This window comes from Neopelma chrysocephalum, unplaced genomic scaffold (assembly GCF_003984885.1).
Source record: "Neopelma chrysocephalum unplaced genomic scaffold, ASM398488v2 Primary Assembly neopelma1_97390, whole genome shotgun sequence".
Lineage (NCBI taxonomy): Eukaryota > Metazoa > Chordata > Aves > Passeriformes > Pipridae > Neopelma > Neopelma chrysocephalum.
In genome coordinates this window covers 6666644-6684182 of record NW_020926031.1, presented here as the reverse complement: position 1 = coordinate 6684182, position 17539 = coordinate 6666644, and the positions used below count along the sequence as shown (strand labels likewise).

At 39.8% G+C, this 17539-nt stretch overlaps 1 protein-coding gene across 2 annotated transcripts; it reads left to right on the top strand.

Moving 5' to 3' along the window:
- Positions 1–6168: 6168 nt before the first annotated feature.
- On the top strand, positions 6169–15046 carry LOC113961815 (neuropeptide Y receptor type 4-like). Of its 2 annotated transcripts, none has more exons than XM_027672453.1 (2): positions 6169–6312; positions 12060–15046. In XM_027672453.1, exon 2 carries the CDS (start codon positions 12091–12093, stop codon positions 13144–13146), a length of 1056 nt encoding a protein of 351 aa, XP_027528254.1. In that variant the 5' UTR covers positions 6169–6312; positions 12060–12090; the 3' UTR covers positions 13147–15046. The 2 variants fall into 2 exon arrangements, with proteins under 2 accessions (XP_027528254.1, XP_027528253.1); XM_027672452.1 differs by having other exon boundaries at positions 11896–15046.
- The last annotated feature ends 2493 nt before the right edge of the window (positions 15047–17539 follow it).

The window sequence follows — 17539 nt, the reverse complement described above, 5'->3', positions numbered from 1 at the left end:
ATATACTGACTATCATTTTCTGGGGTGTATATGCAGGTTGCCTTTCAAACAGAAACCTATATGTTTTTGGTGCGGTGTGGAAGAATGAAGATTGCTTCCAATGCAGATGTAAGATGACTGCAATGATTTGCTGCAGCTTGTAAGTTCACCCAAATTTTTGTTTGCTTATTCAAGAACTTGTTGAAATATTTAGACTCAAAAAAATTTCACTGAAAGCATGCACTGAAATTTCATACTCACACGAGTGAAACTCCTTTTCCTGTTTCCCAGTTAGCTCTAATCATGACTGACAGAATAATCTGTCAATCATACAGACATTTCTGGGAAGAAACAAAATAAGATGCTGTTAGGGTCTTTCCAGCACACAGCTCTCCCTCATCACCTAGTCCTTCTTTTGATTCAGAAACTAACTGGGTGTATGGTTCCCTTTAGCCTCTGTTTTCTTGCTCCTTCAATTCATCATCTTGTCTCCAGATACCTAAACACCTCTCAACACACATACCTGTGGGCTTCTGTAGCTCAGCATCAAACTACTGGCCTGCCCGCAAACATCTATTCAGGCCAAGACTGTTCCACATCCTTCCATGCTGCCAAGAGCCCACACTTCCTCCTTATCAAAACAGGACATACATGTCCTGCTCTGATAATTTGCTTTCCTACATGTTCCTGCCTCAAGAAGAGCTGTGTCTTCCTGAATATAGTGATATGAACTGATTATCTCCCCAGAAGGCTGAAAAAACTCTTCTTAAGGTGAGGGAGATCATAAATGATCTATGAGGAAGGCTACAACCCAAGGACCCTTAGTGGGAAAAAATTCTGGCTTTTCTCAGCCATAGGAGGGGGGGAGTTGGGCTGTGCCAAAAAGAGGTTCAGCTGGGAGGTATTCATGCTGGCATGATTCAGCACTCTTTAAATTGTTTGTTATTATCAAGAAAGTTTTTGTTTGATTGGGGAAGACAGAATTAATCCCTATTTTGTCTCTGTGTGGGAATTTACACTAATCCCTAACAGAATGACCAGTGAGAAGTGCATCTAAACAAGAACAAATATTGGGAAATTACTTCATCTCTTAAAAGTCATGATCAGGGGTCTCTATTCCTCCTATGGTAATCCGTGGCACTTGTTATGTATATCCATGAGCCAAATCAATCCATGATATAGCTTGTTCCAGGATGGCTGTAGCTCAGTAAGCATCCTTTTCAGTCAGTGTCTCAGCTGCTGATTTTCTCCTTGCCTTTCTCAATGACAGGGTTTTAATCCCCAAGCACTATGACAGGGTGAACTGTGTTGGCCTATTCCACAAGAAAAGCTGTTCCATTCGAGTGGTGAAGAAGACTAATCCTGACATAAGTTGCAAAGTCTACAACGGAGTTGGTTAAGACCACATGATGTATTTCTCCTCTTTCACACCTACCCTGAAAGTTGAATATGCTCTGGATCTCTCCTTTAGAGGAAAGCAGCAAGCAGCATGGGTTCAGGAGCAATGAGTTTGTCTCATGTCTTTCACAGCTCTAATTGTGCCATATCTATCTCATTTCTGACACTAGGTGGTTTGTCTTAAACACATTTGTAACCAAGCTTTACCACAGATAACTTTGTGGCTTTTTTCCTGTTGGGATCTAGAGTTAAATAAATGTTCACATACATCAAATCACTGCTTTTCTTTCTAAGTAGTCACTGACTGTTCTTGTTGAAAACAGAAGTATTCATGGTGTGTATAAATGTTTGTAAATCTAATTACTGATTTGGAAATTATCTAGCTTTTAAACTAACAAGTATTATATAAATCCTGTGGCCAGGCAAATGGATTCATTATGTTATTACAATTATTATCTCCCCAAGGACATGTATACTAGAAGAATGGGATGAAACAAAACAGAAAACAGCCCCTTGAAAGCCTCCCCCCACCTTGGTGCCTTACGTAGGTCAATCAATCCATTAGTGCAGTTGCACAAGGGAACATATTCTCCAGGAGATGACTGGTATATCACAAAAAAAGGCAATCCTCTACCTGAGAGTCCAACCTACTGCAAAGAAATGCCATATAAATAGCTCTGTAGCCTTCCATACTGAGGTAGAATTTCCTGCAATAATCTTGTTTGGTTCAAAGTGCACTGACAAACAACCCTATGAAAGCTGTTTATACAGAAAACCCACACTATAAATCATGTTTAGCCTGTAGACTTCAGGCACTACACTGTGCCTGGTACAAAGTCCATGAATGTACTTAATATGAGAAATATCCTATAAAACCTATTTAGACAATATTAAGAGCAATTATAAAAAGAGCACTGGACAGCTTAAAAGGCTCAGTTAAATAATTTGGGTGTGTTCAGTTTATTCAACACTGACATCATAGCTCTTTTCTTCGTCTGCCTTGCCTCTACATTACTGAAGTGTATAACAATTAAATATTTCATCTGACAGAAACAACAACTTCTTTCAATATCTATTGTGGAAAACCACAATCACATTTCAAAACCATCATCTATTTTCAAGTGTGATGCTGAGAGCATACAGGTAGAAAACAGCTTACCAATTACTAGAGGAAAACCCATCCATGGCAATCAATAAGGTGATTCTAGGAAACAAGTAAAATGAGAAATACAATTGTAGATTCTTAATTCTTTGGGCTTCGGGGTTGGTTAGAACTGGCTACTAGCAGCTCTCTTTGATGATATCCCCCTGTGCCTTCTTGGGCATAATGGAGTGGACATCACTGCATCTGGCCATGGCCCTTCCAGTCTGTGAGGAACAGACACTGGAGGAGCCCTCACTTCTCTAGTTTTGGAGGGTGGATCAGAGGATTTCACCCAGTTATATATGTGTATATATATATGTATGTGTATATATATGGAGGTAGATGTAGATATAGATATATATAGAAGGGATTATCCTATCAGCTTCCTAAATGCTAGATGTATTTACAAGGGCCTGTCTAGGGGGCTCTGAGTAACAGGCCTACTTTTCCAAAAGCCTGAACATCATTTAAGCAGTTCAGAAAAATTCCTGGGAAGGTACATCACTTTCATAGCTACCCCATGGAATAAAGGTTAGGAACAAATTGAGGATGGATGATAATGATTAAAATATTCTGCTTCAGAAAGAGGTAGAGATTCTGACAAAATAAAGCCAAACCAAACTTACACAAAATACCTACAAGGATGCCATGTAGCCCTGATAAGCTTAGCATATACACGGACTGTGTACTGTTCCATGGTACATTTTCTCCACATGCTTTTGTCATCAAGTACCTAGTACTATTCATTGTGGATACTGTTTGCTCACTGTTAAATAGTGCCAGAGAGAGCAGGACTCCAGATGCTGGAATACAATTAGATTTGCTAAATGTACTGTAGGAGAATTGGCCTCTGAGATTTCATGCTCAGGGGAAAGAAAGAGTATCAGGGCTCCACCAGTGAAGGCTGATATGGCTGAAGATCCGACACAAGAGTACTGGAGGAGACCCTCAAAGCATCCAGAGGGCAGCTGTAATCCCCCTGTTGTGATAATCCTGTCACTCTCAGGGAAATCCTTAATTGCACCCAGTGAATGTTTGTCAGTGGAGGCCTTGCTGTCCCCATAACCACTTGCAGGAAGAAGTTATTTGGCCAGAACAGAGAGGACTATTTCCTCATGTACCCCCTTGAAATGCATTGTCTCCTTGGAGTCCAATTGTCTTTTGTAACCAACTGCAGAGAAAGCAGAACAGTTCCCCGGAGCCTCCTCATAACAGGAGCACGTGCTGTGGATAGACAACGGGAGCAAAGCTTCTTATCACTCTGTGGGAAGTAGGACAGCCCCATGCCATGCCAGCTACAGTTTTTTACTCCATTCCCTATCAACAGCAAACTGGGACTGGTCCGTTGACAGCACCTGACTATCAGTAGTTGGGACTACAGTACTTCCACACTGCTTCCCAGCAGTAAGTGTCCTGCATATAGAGGAATTTTCATTCTTATGCACCCTCATACAAATACTTTTTGTGCATTTTGCAAGTCTTAATGGGTTGGAATCCTCACAGAGACTCTCTGCAGATACATGTTCAGTAGTTCCCATTGGAAAGTGAAACATGGCCAGATTCAAAACAGGCAGGTTGAGTACCACCACCACTTTAGCAAGGAGCTGAACCAAGACTAAAAGACCCACTCGAGGAAATTTGCATCTGCGTCTTTGTCTTGCTGCTGCTGTTCTCACTCCAAGCTACCTCTGGTATGCTGCTCCCACATTGGCTTATTAATAGCGAGCATTTTCACCCTGCAGTTTGGATACGATGAGGAAAGAATATGTGTGTAATAGGACTCTACTGCAGCCCCATTCACCTCATCAAAAATGGTCAGAACCTTGCTACAGCAATTCATTCACCATAAAAATCTGTTACGAAGAAAATCCCAGATGCCATAGCAAGATATTGGTGGCTAGGTCATTTTCTGATCCCTGAGCGGCAAAGCCCTGAACAGTGTTTTAGGACCCAGTGATACAGTTGTTCTCCGCTGACTTTAAGAAGAGAGCAGATGCTAATCTGCTAGTTTGCAGACTCTGCCCAAATGTCTGCATTGAGAGAATAAAAGTGGCACAATATATCTTTAAGTGTCTGGAAGGTGTGGAGATAAGGCTGGCTAAGGAATGCTACAAGCTGAGGGGGACAGAAGAACAGCTTCACAAATCAAAATATCCCTCAGGAAAAGGACTGTCTGTTTCCTAATGGTTTTCCTCCCCTTTCTTTAATGCTTTGAACAGCAGAACAAATAAACATACGATAAATAAATTAAGGAAGAAACAGAAGTGAACAGGCCAGCCAGATAAATATTTTCAGCTTCTCTGGCTCCAGTAAGATAGGAAAAATCCTCTACTTCCTATGAAGCTGGTCAGAGGCTCAAGATCTGCGTGGGCTGATGCCTTCTCAGCCAGAGCACAGGCTTCACGTCCCTTTCCCTAACCAGACCGGAAAGCTCATCTCCTTCTGAGGTGTCTGGGTAAAGGGGAAATATTGGGTTGTGGGGTGCTGATTCAAACTAGTTGGTAAACAAAGCCTCTGAATAAGTCACTCAAACCAAGAAGCAGATCAAGCATCTCCTGAAGAAAAATCAGTAACTCAGGACAACTCTCCGGCTTACACCATTCATTATGCAGATTCCAGTTTTATGCTTCTCAGCATCATAAGTCATGAGAACTGCCAAAATACCCTCTATTTCTACTTCTGCTTGTTTATTTCTCTAATCATGAAAGATGTCCGCTAAGCTCTTGAAGTGGATGATCAGATCCATAGTAGCTGCTATCAGAAAAAATGAAAGAAAGAATACGGTACAAATGAAAAATTGTTTTCACGGTTAGTTTAGTTGCTAAGTGCTTGCACTTGTTTTGACATTGCAATGTTTGACTTCTGTTGACATACTACACACCTACAAATGAAAACACCTATTTGCAACAACTACTTATCACAACTTCAGAAGGGCTCCAGAATAGCATAAGCCACTGGACTAATTAGGTAGCTGACCATAGCTTAAAATCCTCTTTAAGTAAGGACCAAAATTAGGTTATTCTGATATAGCCCTTGGAAATACACTGTTTGTGTATTTTCCCAATGCAAGAGAAAAATTTGCAACTCTGACTTCTGCCTTGGTTTTTCATGAGAAAGACCTGGGGGAAAAAAATCAAAGGAAATGGGCACTTTTTCAAATCCTTTTTTTCCTCTGTTTCCAACTCTCTCAGAGGTCATACATTTCTGAGTTCTTTGCCTGAGTTACAGTGTATCTCCTCCCCTTTCACAATCTAAGGACTTGTAGCCTGCACCCTTCTAAAAAAATCTGGAAAAACTGAGAAAACTGACACTGGCAACCTTTTCATAAGTATGAGGCAAAATTCTCTTTGATCCCTACAGAAATCTTGCCTCATCAAGGAGAACAGGATTAGTTGTCTCTTTGCTTTCACTTGAGATCCCACTCACGTGCAGCACGGGTGCATACTGAGCTTCAGATACTTCATAGCTCTTTTCTGAAGTTGCTATTCCTCTCAAGTATCCCTAGAATTCGTATATCTATATAACAGCAGAGGGAGCCAGAACTTCAAAGTCAGACCATAACCATAAAGCAGAATTCATTGGCTAAATTGAAGGGAGGGAAGGAAAGAGGGCGGGAGAGAGAGGGGGAGAGGGAGAGACATGCCATCCAAATTACCTACAGAAACAGCAAGGAGAGCTTCTCTGCTGGACTGCTAGGGCACAGAAGATCTTACTTCACTGCTTCAACATTCCTTCTTTCTTCCAGAATAGAAATGTGCATCAACTGCAGTGATTCTCTCCATCGGTAACAGGTAAGAATTTCCTAAATTATCTATTTCAGACTGTCAAGAGCTCAGAGCTCTTTATTAAAGTTATCACCTGTGAGTGTTAAAAAAGCAGGTGACTATGTTTGATAAATTAATACAGTCTGACTTTATAAGGCCCAACCCTTGTATCTACTGAGCAGAGCTTTGCAACCTTTCAGGGTGCAAGAGGGAGATGGCAGGTTCTTGGGAGATCTGTAGGGTTCAGCTGTGTTCCCTGCCACCCTGAAGTGTGACAGAAAGCCTTTCTTGTTCCCACTGGTCACTGGAAAACACTTCTTATCTCCTAGTCCCTGAGATTTCTTATTCCTCACCCAGCCCATGCAGCTTCTCATAGTACACATCGCATCACTCTCCAGATATCCTAACTGGCTGTCTGCTAAGGTGCCTGTTGCAATGTTTTATGGACTCACAGCTTCCTTTGGTAAAGATCACCATTGCAAAAATATAATTTTTTTCTCTTGGATAAAGACCCTGTCACAATGGCCTTTACTCTTAAGAAATCAGGGACTAACTACCATTCTCCAGTCTGCTGACCTGCTAGTCACATTTTACCTTTGTGAGCTCGCTCCAAGTCTTTGGTTGGGTTGTTATAAATTTAACCAGAAAATAAGAAGTTGGAGTAGATGCTTTTGTAAACTTCCCTGCTTTCTACATGATCAGAGAAGGTTAACTCAGAACTTCATAACCTCTAAAAGGTTTCCATCTGAAAACATGCAGATATGAGAGGATGAAAAAGTACTTTCCTGGGTATTTATACCATCTCCCAATTTTATAGACTTGTAACAGATTAATATACACAAGTTGTTCTATACCCTAATTATGCATGTTTTAGAAATTTTTATCATATATGGCTTTTTCAATGAACTAAGACAGTTGTTCCCAATAATTTTGCAACACAGAGTTAAAAATGGTGAAGAGTACACCATTAATTTTAATTGTATCAAATCCCGTATGGATTTAATAATGCTGTGGGATGTCTGTGCATACTCAGTGGCATGTTTCCTCTTCTAGTTGTGTTGCCTTCCTGGAAAGCTGTAAGAACAGCCAAATGATTTTTAGCCTTTCTTTAGTATGTAAGGCTAGACAGGGCAAATCTATTTTACTAAGATAATGTGGCTGCCAGCCAAAAGGGGACACCACTGTCAGTCATTCAGTCCTCACCACCTCAATTAAAATCTGCAATATGAATTCCAGCATTCTGCTAAAGTTTTCCACTGCTCCTTTGTTTCTAGTTTATAAAAGGAAGACAATAGCTGCTTTACTCCAGATAATTGCTGTAACTCTTTAAATAAACAGTACAATCACAGGATGTCTTTAGGAATTGCTTCTCTCAGAAACTCTTATGGACTGAAAGCAGCAGTTGTTTGAGCAACTATTTTAATTCTGAGTTAGATAAGCAAATGCTTCTAAGTACCAGATAATGAAGCCAAACACTGCAAACCCTTTTTTTTCCTTTGATTTATGTCTGATGTGGAAATTGATTTCCACTGTTCATCACAACTATGGAGACTGTTATTTGATGACAGGGAATAGATGATCACGATCCACTTTGCAAGAATGACCCATCTTTTCCCAGTGGGCACACAGATCATAGCATCTGTAGCAGTCCCCTGATTTGTCCTGCCTCCAGGAAAACAGTTTTTATAGAGGTTTTCATAGGATGTCTTCAAGTCCAGAGGTCTCTCAAAAGGGCAGTCGTGCATTAACTGCTTGAAGCCACTTATGGTCTAGCAGTCTCCTTCAAACCCACTGAGGGTTTTATTTTCTTCCCTGACCCATCTCTGCAGAATTCCCTTTTCTTTGAGGAATTTTTCTGGGAAATACAGGATAATGCTCTGAGGCAAGGCTTTCAAGCTGACTAGTGATAGTTTGGTTTCTTTTTTTGAGACAACCTGAGTGACATTTGTTAGTTCAGAAGGCTGTGTTGTTCAGCAAGATAAACCCTTCAAACCTTGCCTGCTCTTCTTCCTTTCTTCCAACACAAAGAGCACAATGATGAACATCTATAAAAGATGTACTTCTGGAATTTAAATTACACTAAATTTGAAAGCTTCTTCTCTACTTCCTTCTATAGCCTGTTGATTTGATGTAGACTTTTGAGACACTTGCTTTTCAGAGAAACTATCTCATGCTGCATCAACTAGAGAAGAAACTCCTTGCTTTTGACCATGTTAGCTTTTTGTTTCTTGAAGTTCATTAAGGGTTCCGAAAAGGATTCCTCTTCTTTAAAAACAAACAAGCAAACAACAAAAAATACCTTTTCCCTCAATCTCTCAGCAAATTGATTTAGGAGATATACTTCTTGCTTCTACAAGCCAAGTAAGTATTACTTCACTTTCAAGAGACAAAAGCTGTTTTTTCTTAGCCAATAACATTATTGCTATGTTTTGTGGGGTAATCAACAAACCTTCAATATAGTGAGGGGACTAACACCCTTGTTCCCACTGCACTGGTGATTCGGTATATTAGCTAACATTTGATTCAAATGTCTAAACAGAATACGTACACATTGCTTATTGCTGGCTCTTGGTTCAGACTAAACTGAAGGGCAATCAAACACCTTGAAAGTCAAACACAGCACTTGGCAGTGACTATTCTTGAGGATCTGCCATCCAAGGATACCATAATAGGATGCATAAGTATAAGGTCACTGGGTTATTTATTTTTCTATTTTTTCTAGAACTGTTTTTCATATTATGGTTGCTGGAATAAGAGTTTAAGAGAATTACAGACCTAAGTGATCTAGGCACTGACTTTTCCCAAGACATCTGGTTGGCATAGTGTACCACAGATTCCCCTGAAACACTGGATAACTCATGTCTCAGCTCCCTCTCTCAGTCCCCTTACCTGTGTTAAGAGGGTGATAATTCCTTATTTACCTCTGGGCAGTACCATAAGAATGAATTCCCAGGAGGTGCCTGACGGTCACTTTGTGGGGACACTATGGAATGCAAGATGTTAAAAGAGAGGGAGCTTCTAACCCAACAATACACATTGCAGAGCCTTCAGAGATGCTCTTTATCCCCACCACATTTGCCATCTGTATGAAATGCACAGCCATGCTCAGTCTTTGGCATACCTCTTGGAAATGTGCCCCTTAAACCTGTGGGATCCAGCTTTTGTTTTCCAGGTGGCTCCACTGCTTTCTTTTTTTTTTTTCTTCAGCATTATTAGTTCTCACTGACGCCTCAGCACGTCCAGAAGTGTCTGGGACCCTTGAGAGGGCTTACTCTGTGGGACACAGATGTTTGCAATAACTCTGCAAATATTTCTTAAGCAACAAAAGAGAACCATGTGTTTGTTGTTGAGGATACTGTAGCTAAGGACACTATGTTGGGACCATAGTAAAAAGCTCATGTGTTTTGTTTGCAGCAGAATCTATTTGTCCTGTCCAAATGCCAAGACTTATCTCTTTTGACTGGTACCAAATAATATTGCAGGCTGCTGATCCCTTTGCTCTGTTTCATTTGCAGCATCATCACTGGCCAGCAATCATTAAAAACTACGGGGTCGGTTGATGGTTTTTCATTCTGTATCCCTTTTCACACTGAAACAGACCACCATACCCTCCCCAAATGTGAACATGCAAACCAGCCATCATTGCCTCTTCTTTTTGTTCCAGAAAATGAATCAATCTGTTCACATGGATTGGGCAACAACACAAAAGTGAGTGGACAGGAGTCATACCTATATCCACAATTTGGAAAATTTCCTTTGCCCTCTTTAATTAAGATTTTAACTATTGAGGAAAGGAAAGATTATGAGAAAGAATGGACTACTATATTTTGCTTGTGTGACTGTCTTCACTGTTTTGGATGGATACAGATAGATGACAGAAATACAGATAGATACAGTTAGATAAATCAAAGTAGCAAAATAGCAAAATCAATGCTAACAAAGTAACAAAAGAATTTACTGTACTCATTTATTTTTGCTGATCAAGCAGAATGATGATCCCAAACCTCCTTTTTATTTACTGCACACTATTGCTTTCTTTAGTTCCTGAGAGGCAACATCCCTAGAAACATACAGTAAAATTCATAACGAGAAAGACAAGGCAAAGAAAAAAATTGTAGGAAAGTAGGTGTTTTTTTGTACAGTACTGGTTATCTTTAGGCACACAGTTGTTCAGCCGTAAATGCTACTCAAACTGATAAGCTCACTATACCATTTTATTTACATATTCATACCTTGATCAGTTGTTTTTTTCTGAAGCTCAGAAGCTTTTCACAACCACTAAAACTTGTTTGAGTGACATTTTATCACTGAGGAAAGGGTCATGTAGTGGTTAAATAGTATTGTTCCCTGAGTATTTATTTACTTTTCATACTACAAGCCTTTGCACAGCATGAAACTGCCTCTGGCCTGATGAGAACTCCCAGCAGAGTCAGATTTTTTTTCTTTGATTCCTTGACATAGAGGATTTGGACTCCAGGATCAGGTTTATAAAGTAGCCTGTGCTATGGCTCACAGGAGTCATCTGGGAGATTCCAGGCAATCCTATGAGTGAGATTTCCAAAAGTGTGCAGCACCGATTAATTCCATGGTTTCAGCTCCCTGACACCCCATTGAAAATCCCAGCTCATGGCTTGCAGCAGTGATTAAGAAGCAGATCTATTTGTCCGTGCAGGAACAGTATCTAGGAGACAGCACATACTATTAAAACACTTGAAGTTTTTTGGGTGAAGAGAGCAAAATGATAGGGAGAATCAATAAGAAGCTTCTCAGAAGGGATTAACAGACATTATAAAAATCACTCACTCTTAAAGCCAAAATCGGGAGACTGGACTTTATTTCTGATAAACTCTGTCATGGCCGCATTAGGGGAGACATCAAAGCTTTAAGGGCACTGGGGTTCATCCAGAATGGGGAAGGAAGATATTTGGACTGCAGTTCCCATGACCTATCACAACTGTGTAGAAGCTGAAATATGTTGAAATGATTTTGAATTATTTTAGACTTTTGAAAAATTGTCCCATGATATCCCTCCTGAGAGTGAGCCTGAATTTTTGCGTGGTGATTGTTTTGCACAAACGCAAGCTCCGGCTACAGTCACAATCACATTTCACATATTAACTCACATAAGATATTTTAGTGTTGGCTTTATGCATCTAATATGACTTACTTTTCACATTGATGTTTAGCTCAGCTGAAGGTAAATGAAGCCCCACAATGCCCACTGCCCGGTTTTGGATCAGAACCTTGCAAAAACAGAAGTGCACACAATTTTTACCTCCAGGTGGGTTTTGATCCAGTTTCCTTAGATCACCACTCTACTGCATTAGTGATGTTCAAGATACTGCACTGAGTTAAATAATGAAGTTAAGATGTTCTTAAATCCATGGGACAACCTCAAAACGAATAAACACGGTCATAATTCAATAGAGTTGCACAGACTTTCATACCACAGTTTAGCAAAGGGCTCCATTTTATGATCTAATAAACTATATACGAGGGAGCTGCAGAATATACACAGAATCTCTGGCATTTGCTTCCCTGTCTCCCTCCTTGCCCTTTTGACTAATTTCTTGAAGCATAACAAAACATATTTTTTCCTTTCCTTTGCAGATACACCCAGATCTTCCACAGCCAGACAGAACAGATAAAGCCCATTTTAGGCTGGCTCCAGAAGACCTAAACTGTGTTTGACTACCATCCTTTGTGATAAATATTTTGGAATTCAGGATGAATAAGACAAGGGCTGCTAACGATGGTTTTCATTTCCTGAACAGCAAGAACTGGAACTCAAACCGAAGCTTTCCCATGAACATTTCTAATCAGTGCATGAACATCACCGACCTTACTGTCTTCCTGGCCACCTCTTACAGCTTGGAGACTGTCCTAGGGATTGTGGGAAACATCTGTCTGATTGCCGTCATTGCCAGGCAGAAGGAAAAGGCCAATGTCACCAACATCCTAATTTCCAATTTAATAATTTCAGACTTGTTTATGTGTCTTGTCTGCCTGCCTTTCACTGTTGTTTACACCATGATGGACTACTGGATATTTGGAGAAGTCATGTGCAAAATGACCTCTTTTACTCAGTGCACAACTGTGACAGTGTCAATTCTTTCCCTTGTCCTTATTGCTCTGGAAAGACACCAGCTCATCATAAACCCAACTGGTTGGAGGCCAAATACCTCCCAAGCCTATCTAGGAATTGGAGTAATTTGGATTTTAGCATGTCTCATGTCCCTACCCTTTTTGACCACATCCATCTTGTCTAATGACTTGTATGAGCAGCTCTCACACTTCATGAATTTTTCCACTGATAAGGCTATATGCATCAACTCGTGGCCTTCTGAGCAACACAAACTTATCTACACCACCACTCTACTGCTCTTGCAATATTGCATCCCACTGTTCTTCATTATACTTTGCTACCTGCGTATCTACTTACGTCTACAGAAGAGAAAGGACATGTTTGAGAAGAGTGAATATAGCAACCGAGCAGTTCAGCTGAGAAGGATAAACATTTTGTTAGCATCTATGGTGGCTGCTTTTGCTGTTTGCTGGCTACCACTGCATATTTTCAACACCATTGTAGACTGGAATTACAGAATCATTTCACCTTGCCACCACAACCTGATCTTCTCATTATGCCACCTGGTAGCTATGGCTTCCACCTGTGTCAACCCTGTAATCTATGGTTTCCTAAATAGCAACTTCAAAAAAGAAGTGAAGTCACTGATTCTGAGCTGCCAGCATAATTCAGTAACTGCATCAATGGAAGAATACGATCATTTGCCTTTATCCACCATGCAGACTGAAATTTCCAAGGGGTCACTGATGTTGAACTGCAGACATAATTCTATCTAAATAGGAGAAAATATTTCAGAAGGGTTCACTGACACCACACACCAATTATTACCTGTGAGTATATAAAGTAACAGGTGATGCCGTAGCTGGAATGTGAACAGGAACTCATTACCACCTGATTTTTGGAAGAATAGGCAAAGGAAGGTCATAAATGTTAACAGCTGCTGCTATGGTACACGAGTTTTTCATGTCATAGAGATGATATGGACACTGAGGAGACTGTGCTGATGTATATGCAGCTGCTCTAAGATCAGTAACTGAGCTGTGGCTGCATATAGGCTGACATGGGCCTCATCAGCTAAACTCACATCTCTGCCATGGCTGCAATAGAAAACCAGGTTTCCAGTTCCAGCACTGAAGGCTGCCAAAAGTTGTGTTAGAGAAGACTCTCTCAGTTTTTCAGTATTTTTCAGAATTATTATTCAGAATTTTATGCACAGGTGACACACCAGTGGAACACAGATATGTAAATATCTAAAATTTTTTACTTTACCAACTCTCACAGCCCACTAAGTAACAGTAATCTTTCAGCAGATCTAGTTCACATAAAACACCTGGATGTTTCTATCGAACCTCTCTCTATGGCTTGGGAACAGCCATTGCCTCTGCAAGTAGGAACACAGAACAATGACCCCCGTATGTAAAGAAGACAGTCACTTAGGAGGGATGGCAGCAAATAAAAATGTTATTCAATGGATTAAACTCTTAAAATGCATTAAAATGATACTGAGAACTGTTTTTAAGCACACAGAAAACAGTTCTAGATCTACATGGAAATAAGTCTGGTTGAATTTGCAATTCCAGCTGCTGTCAGTCACAAAGGTCTGCAATGCTAAAACTGCATTCTATGATGGTACAAGGTGGCTGGATTACTGGAGTTGTTGCAGGTCTTGGTAGCAACACGTCATTCTGCTTCAGCATCTCCTTGGTACTTTAATTGCAAAGTATCTCATTCAGAAGGTCAGAACAGGCACTAAAACCTGTTTGTGGAAACCATGTCTTTCCAAAGTGGGTACACTCCTAAAGAAATAAGCATATGCATGGAGGATTTCAGTTTTCTGAAAAAATAAAACCAGATGTCAGCTATCAGTCCCATCTGCTGGCATCAGCAACACAGGTGGACCTGAAATTCCAACCAATCAGTAGAAGGTCGATGAAAATACACCAGTGGAATCCAGGTCAGGCTGAAGCCAAGCTACATGTAAATAAGTAGTACTGTCAGTTGCTCTACTAAAATGACAGTAATTTTTTTTCACATCTGTGGTATTTTTAGTCATGAAACCTACAAACTGTAAACTCATTTTAACCTCTGGAGCCAGAGAAATTGCTCAGTGACTACTGAGAAACCAAGGTATGCCCAAGAAGGCCATATCATGGAATAGATTACAAAAAAAAAAGGTAGCGAGTGCAAAAAGAAGACCAACCAGTTCAATGCTAAAGAAATATTGAAGCATATTCCATCCTGAATTTTAATCTAACCTTAGCAGAAGACTGGCCTAAGTGGTCACCTTATGAATTATGCTATGATAAGCAGTTGTTATTTGTTGCAGTCAATGGGTTTGCATTGAGTTGCAGATATTAAATGGACATATATGCAAAAAGCTAAAAATTCCTTAGTTGGAAGCTATCTGATTAGACAAATTGGTAAAAAGCTAGGTGAGGAAAAGAATTCTTCCCATACTGTGAACTGACAGGAATATGGATGTTGAACAGAATATCTGAAGACAAGAGCTAAGCCTTCTGCTATAATGTAGCAAGAACTATCAACAAGTATGAGATCATATGTGACAAGACATTTTTGCTTTTCAAATAGACTTCTGCTTTCTTTTTTTTCTTTGTTACTTGCCACAATATGACGAGAAGTTGTTTCTCTTGATTAGTTTGTATGCAGTGTGATTTCTAGACTGGACATTGAGTCTACTAGAAACACAGAACAAGAGGACTCTCATTTTATCTTACACATATCTTGAAATTTGCTAGTGTAGCTGAAACCACCATGTGATGCTGAGTAGCATAAAATACAGTGGCTGCTCCTAATCAGCATAATTTATGTCAAAACTGTGCCGTATTATTAGAGGGCTTAAATACTGCTTCAACTTCGTGGTTGTTTTGTATTTAGAACCAATTTACATAATTGCGTAATTCTGCCTGTTTCCAGCATTTAACTAGCTAAGATGTGTCAAGCTATTGTAAGAATACTCTGCTAAACATAAACACAGAAGATTACCTGATATATGGTCTTAAGTATACAACTTTTCAGGCACCGGTGTCTTAAATGGAAACACAGTTACCCTTAGCATTTGTACTTGAACACATCTTTGTCACTAGTTCCAAGTGACAACTTCTGGTAAAGCACTTACAGTATGTCAGAGACCTGCCTCTAAAGTTATGCATTGCCATTGTGCATCAGATCTGAGTTCCTACTGCAAAGGGTAGAAATATGAGCAAGATCTGATGCTCTGTTTAACTGTAATTCATATGGACAGTTGTTTCCACAATCACAAGTAAATATGTAAAGCAAGCAGATCCAACTTTACAGTAACTCAGACAAACACAAACAGATGTATCTTCCTCTCATGATTAAGCAAGTGTCAAGTTTGGAGTCAACTACTGTTTATTGCTAACTGACTTTTGACTGGATAAACTACAGGATTTAAACACTAAAAGCCATCAAACTGCACCCATACTTCAACTGCAAAAATGCAAATCCTCAGAACTCCAACCAGCTGCAGTCTATCCATCTACTTACACACCATCCTCAGACACAAATTTTTCAGCCTCTAAAACTCCCTAGGTAACTAAATAAACTTTAAAGTAAACCAAGAAAAATAAATACATCCAAGCTCCAAAGGACTATATATCTATGCTATGTGAAAGCCCTATCTTTATTTACACAGTAGGCATCCTGCTGGCACAAATAGATGTAACAGGAAAGGTGCCTGTATCACTCCTTCATTCTGTGTGTACACCAAGGCTTACGTAGCTGTGCACAAATGCAGTAGAGGATATTATGCTGCTAGTTTTTAGGAACTGCTGTAGCAACTGTTCCCTGTTCCCTTTGAAGGCAAATGCACAAGGCTGGATACAATTATGCCTGTATGGTTGAAAGAGCCATTTTTTTATCACTTTGAGGCTTTATGCAACCAAGGGAGGCTAGGTTTCTTTGGTCACAGCAAAGAGAGGGTAACAGAACAGAAACAGCTTACGTACATCTTATGCATTTATAAATAACAGATACTGATCATACCTAAGAAAGATTAAGCATTTTTGTGTTCATTGTATACAGTGATGTTTTTGGGTATACTCTTTAAAGTTCTGCTACTGAGTCACAAAAGTAAAGTTGGAGAAATATTCAAGAGTTGTGCAAATCATGAATTCATACAATTATAAGACCTTATACTACCTTTTTTTTTAAAGCCTTTCACAATCTTGCCTCTTTTGACATGTTATAAGACAGTAAGGTTTTCAGAGCAAGAGAACAACTTATTGCTGTGATATAAGTGGCACCCTATAGGCAGTCTAATAACAAATAAAATAATATTGTCTGTGTCAATTCTCTGTGCCTGCTTCCATAAAATGATAGAATAATCTTCATAGTATAGAATACATTAGATTTAGTTCTCAACTAGTGTTTATCTAGTGTTTATCAAGAGAAAATGAGTTATATTATCTGATAAGAGCCATTGATATATGAAGGATTAATAGTTGGATACATTATTCCTAAGGACAGACCGACCAAGAAAGACAGGCAAGTATCAAAAGTTCAACACAGAACATTGGAATATTCTGATGGCAGGACTCAGATCATCTTCACAGACTTCTCAGATTGCACAGAAAACTGGTTCCTACTGTCCTGAACCCTGACCAGGACCCCAGACAGAATGTAACTGAGACTGCTGGGATGAAAACCAATGTGGGACATTTGATTGAACTTCATAAAATGCTTTGACTGGGTTAAAAGAATTGGTAAATTTCTCTGACCTGGGTCACCCGCCCCAACAAAAAATAATCCAAGGTACTAGAAATGACTACAGGTTGTGCTATAAGCAGGTTTTGTTTATTATATTTGCACACACAAGGGAAAAATGCAATAGCAGTACCTGCTACCTGCCTGGAATGGTGTTGTATGTCATAAATGTGACGTAACCATCAACAGTGGTTGGTGACAATGTTGTGACAGCAGTCGTGACAGCAGTCAGTCAGCATCTGCACTGTAGGTTTGCTATTTGCAAACACAGTGTACACACACATCTGAAGCATGACAGTCTATGAGAGACTGTTGTGAACTAAGATGTCACACCCTAAGAACCACTTCAGAGTTTCTTTTGCTTTGACCCATTTGTCTTCTCACAAGATCACCTGGCATTTCTTTTTATAGGCCTGTCTCTTCAAG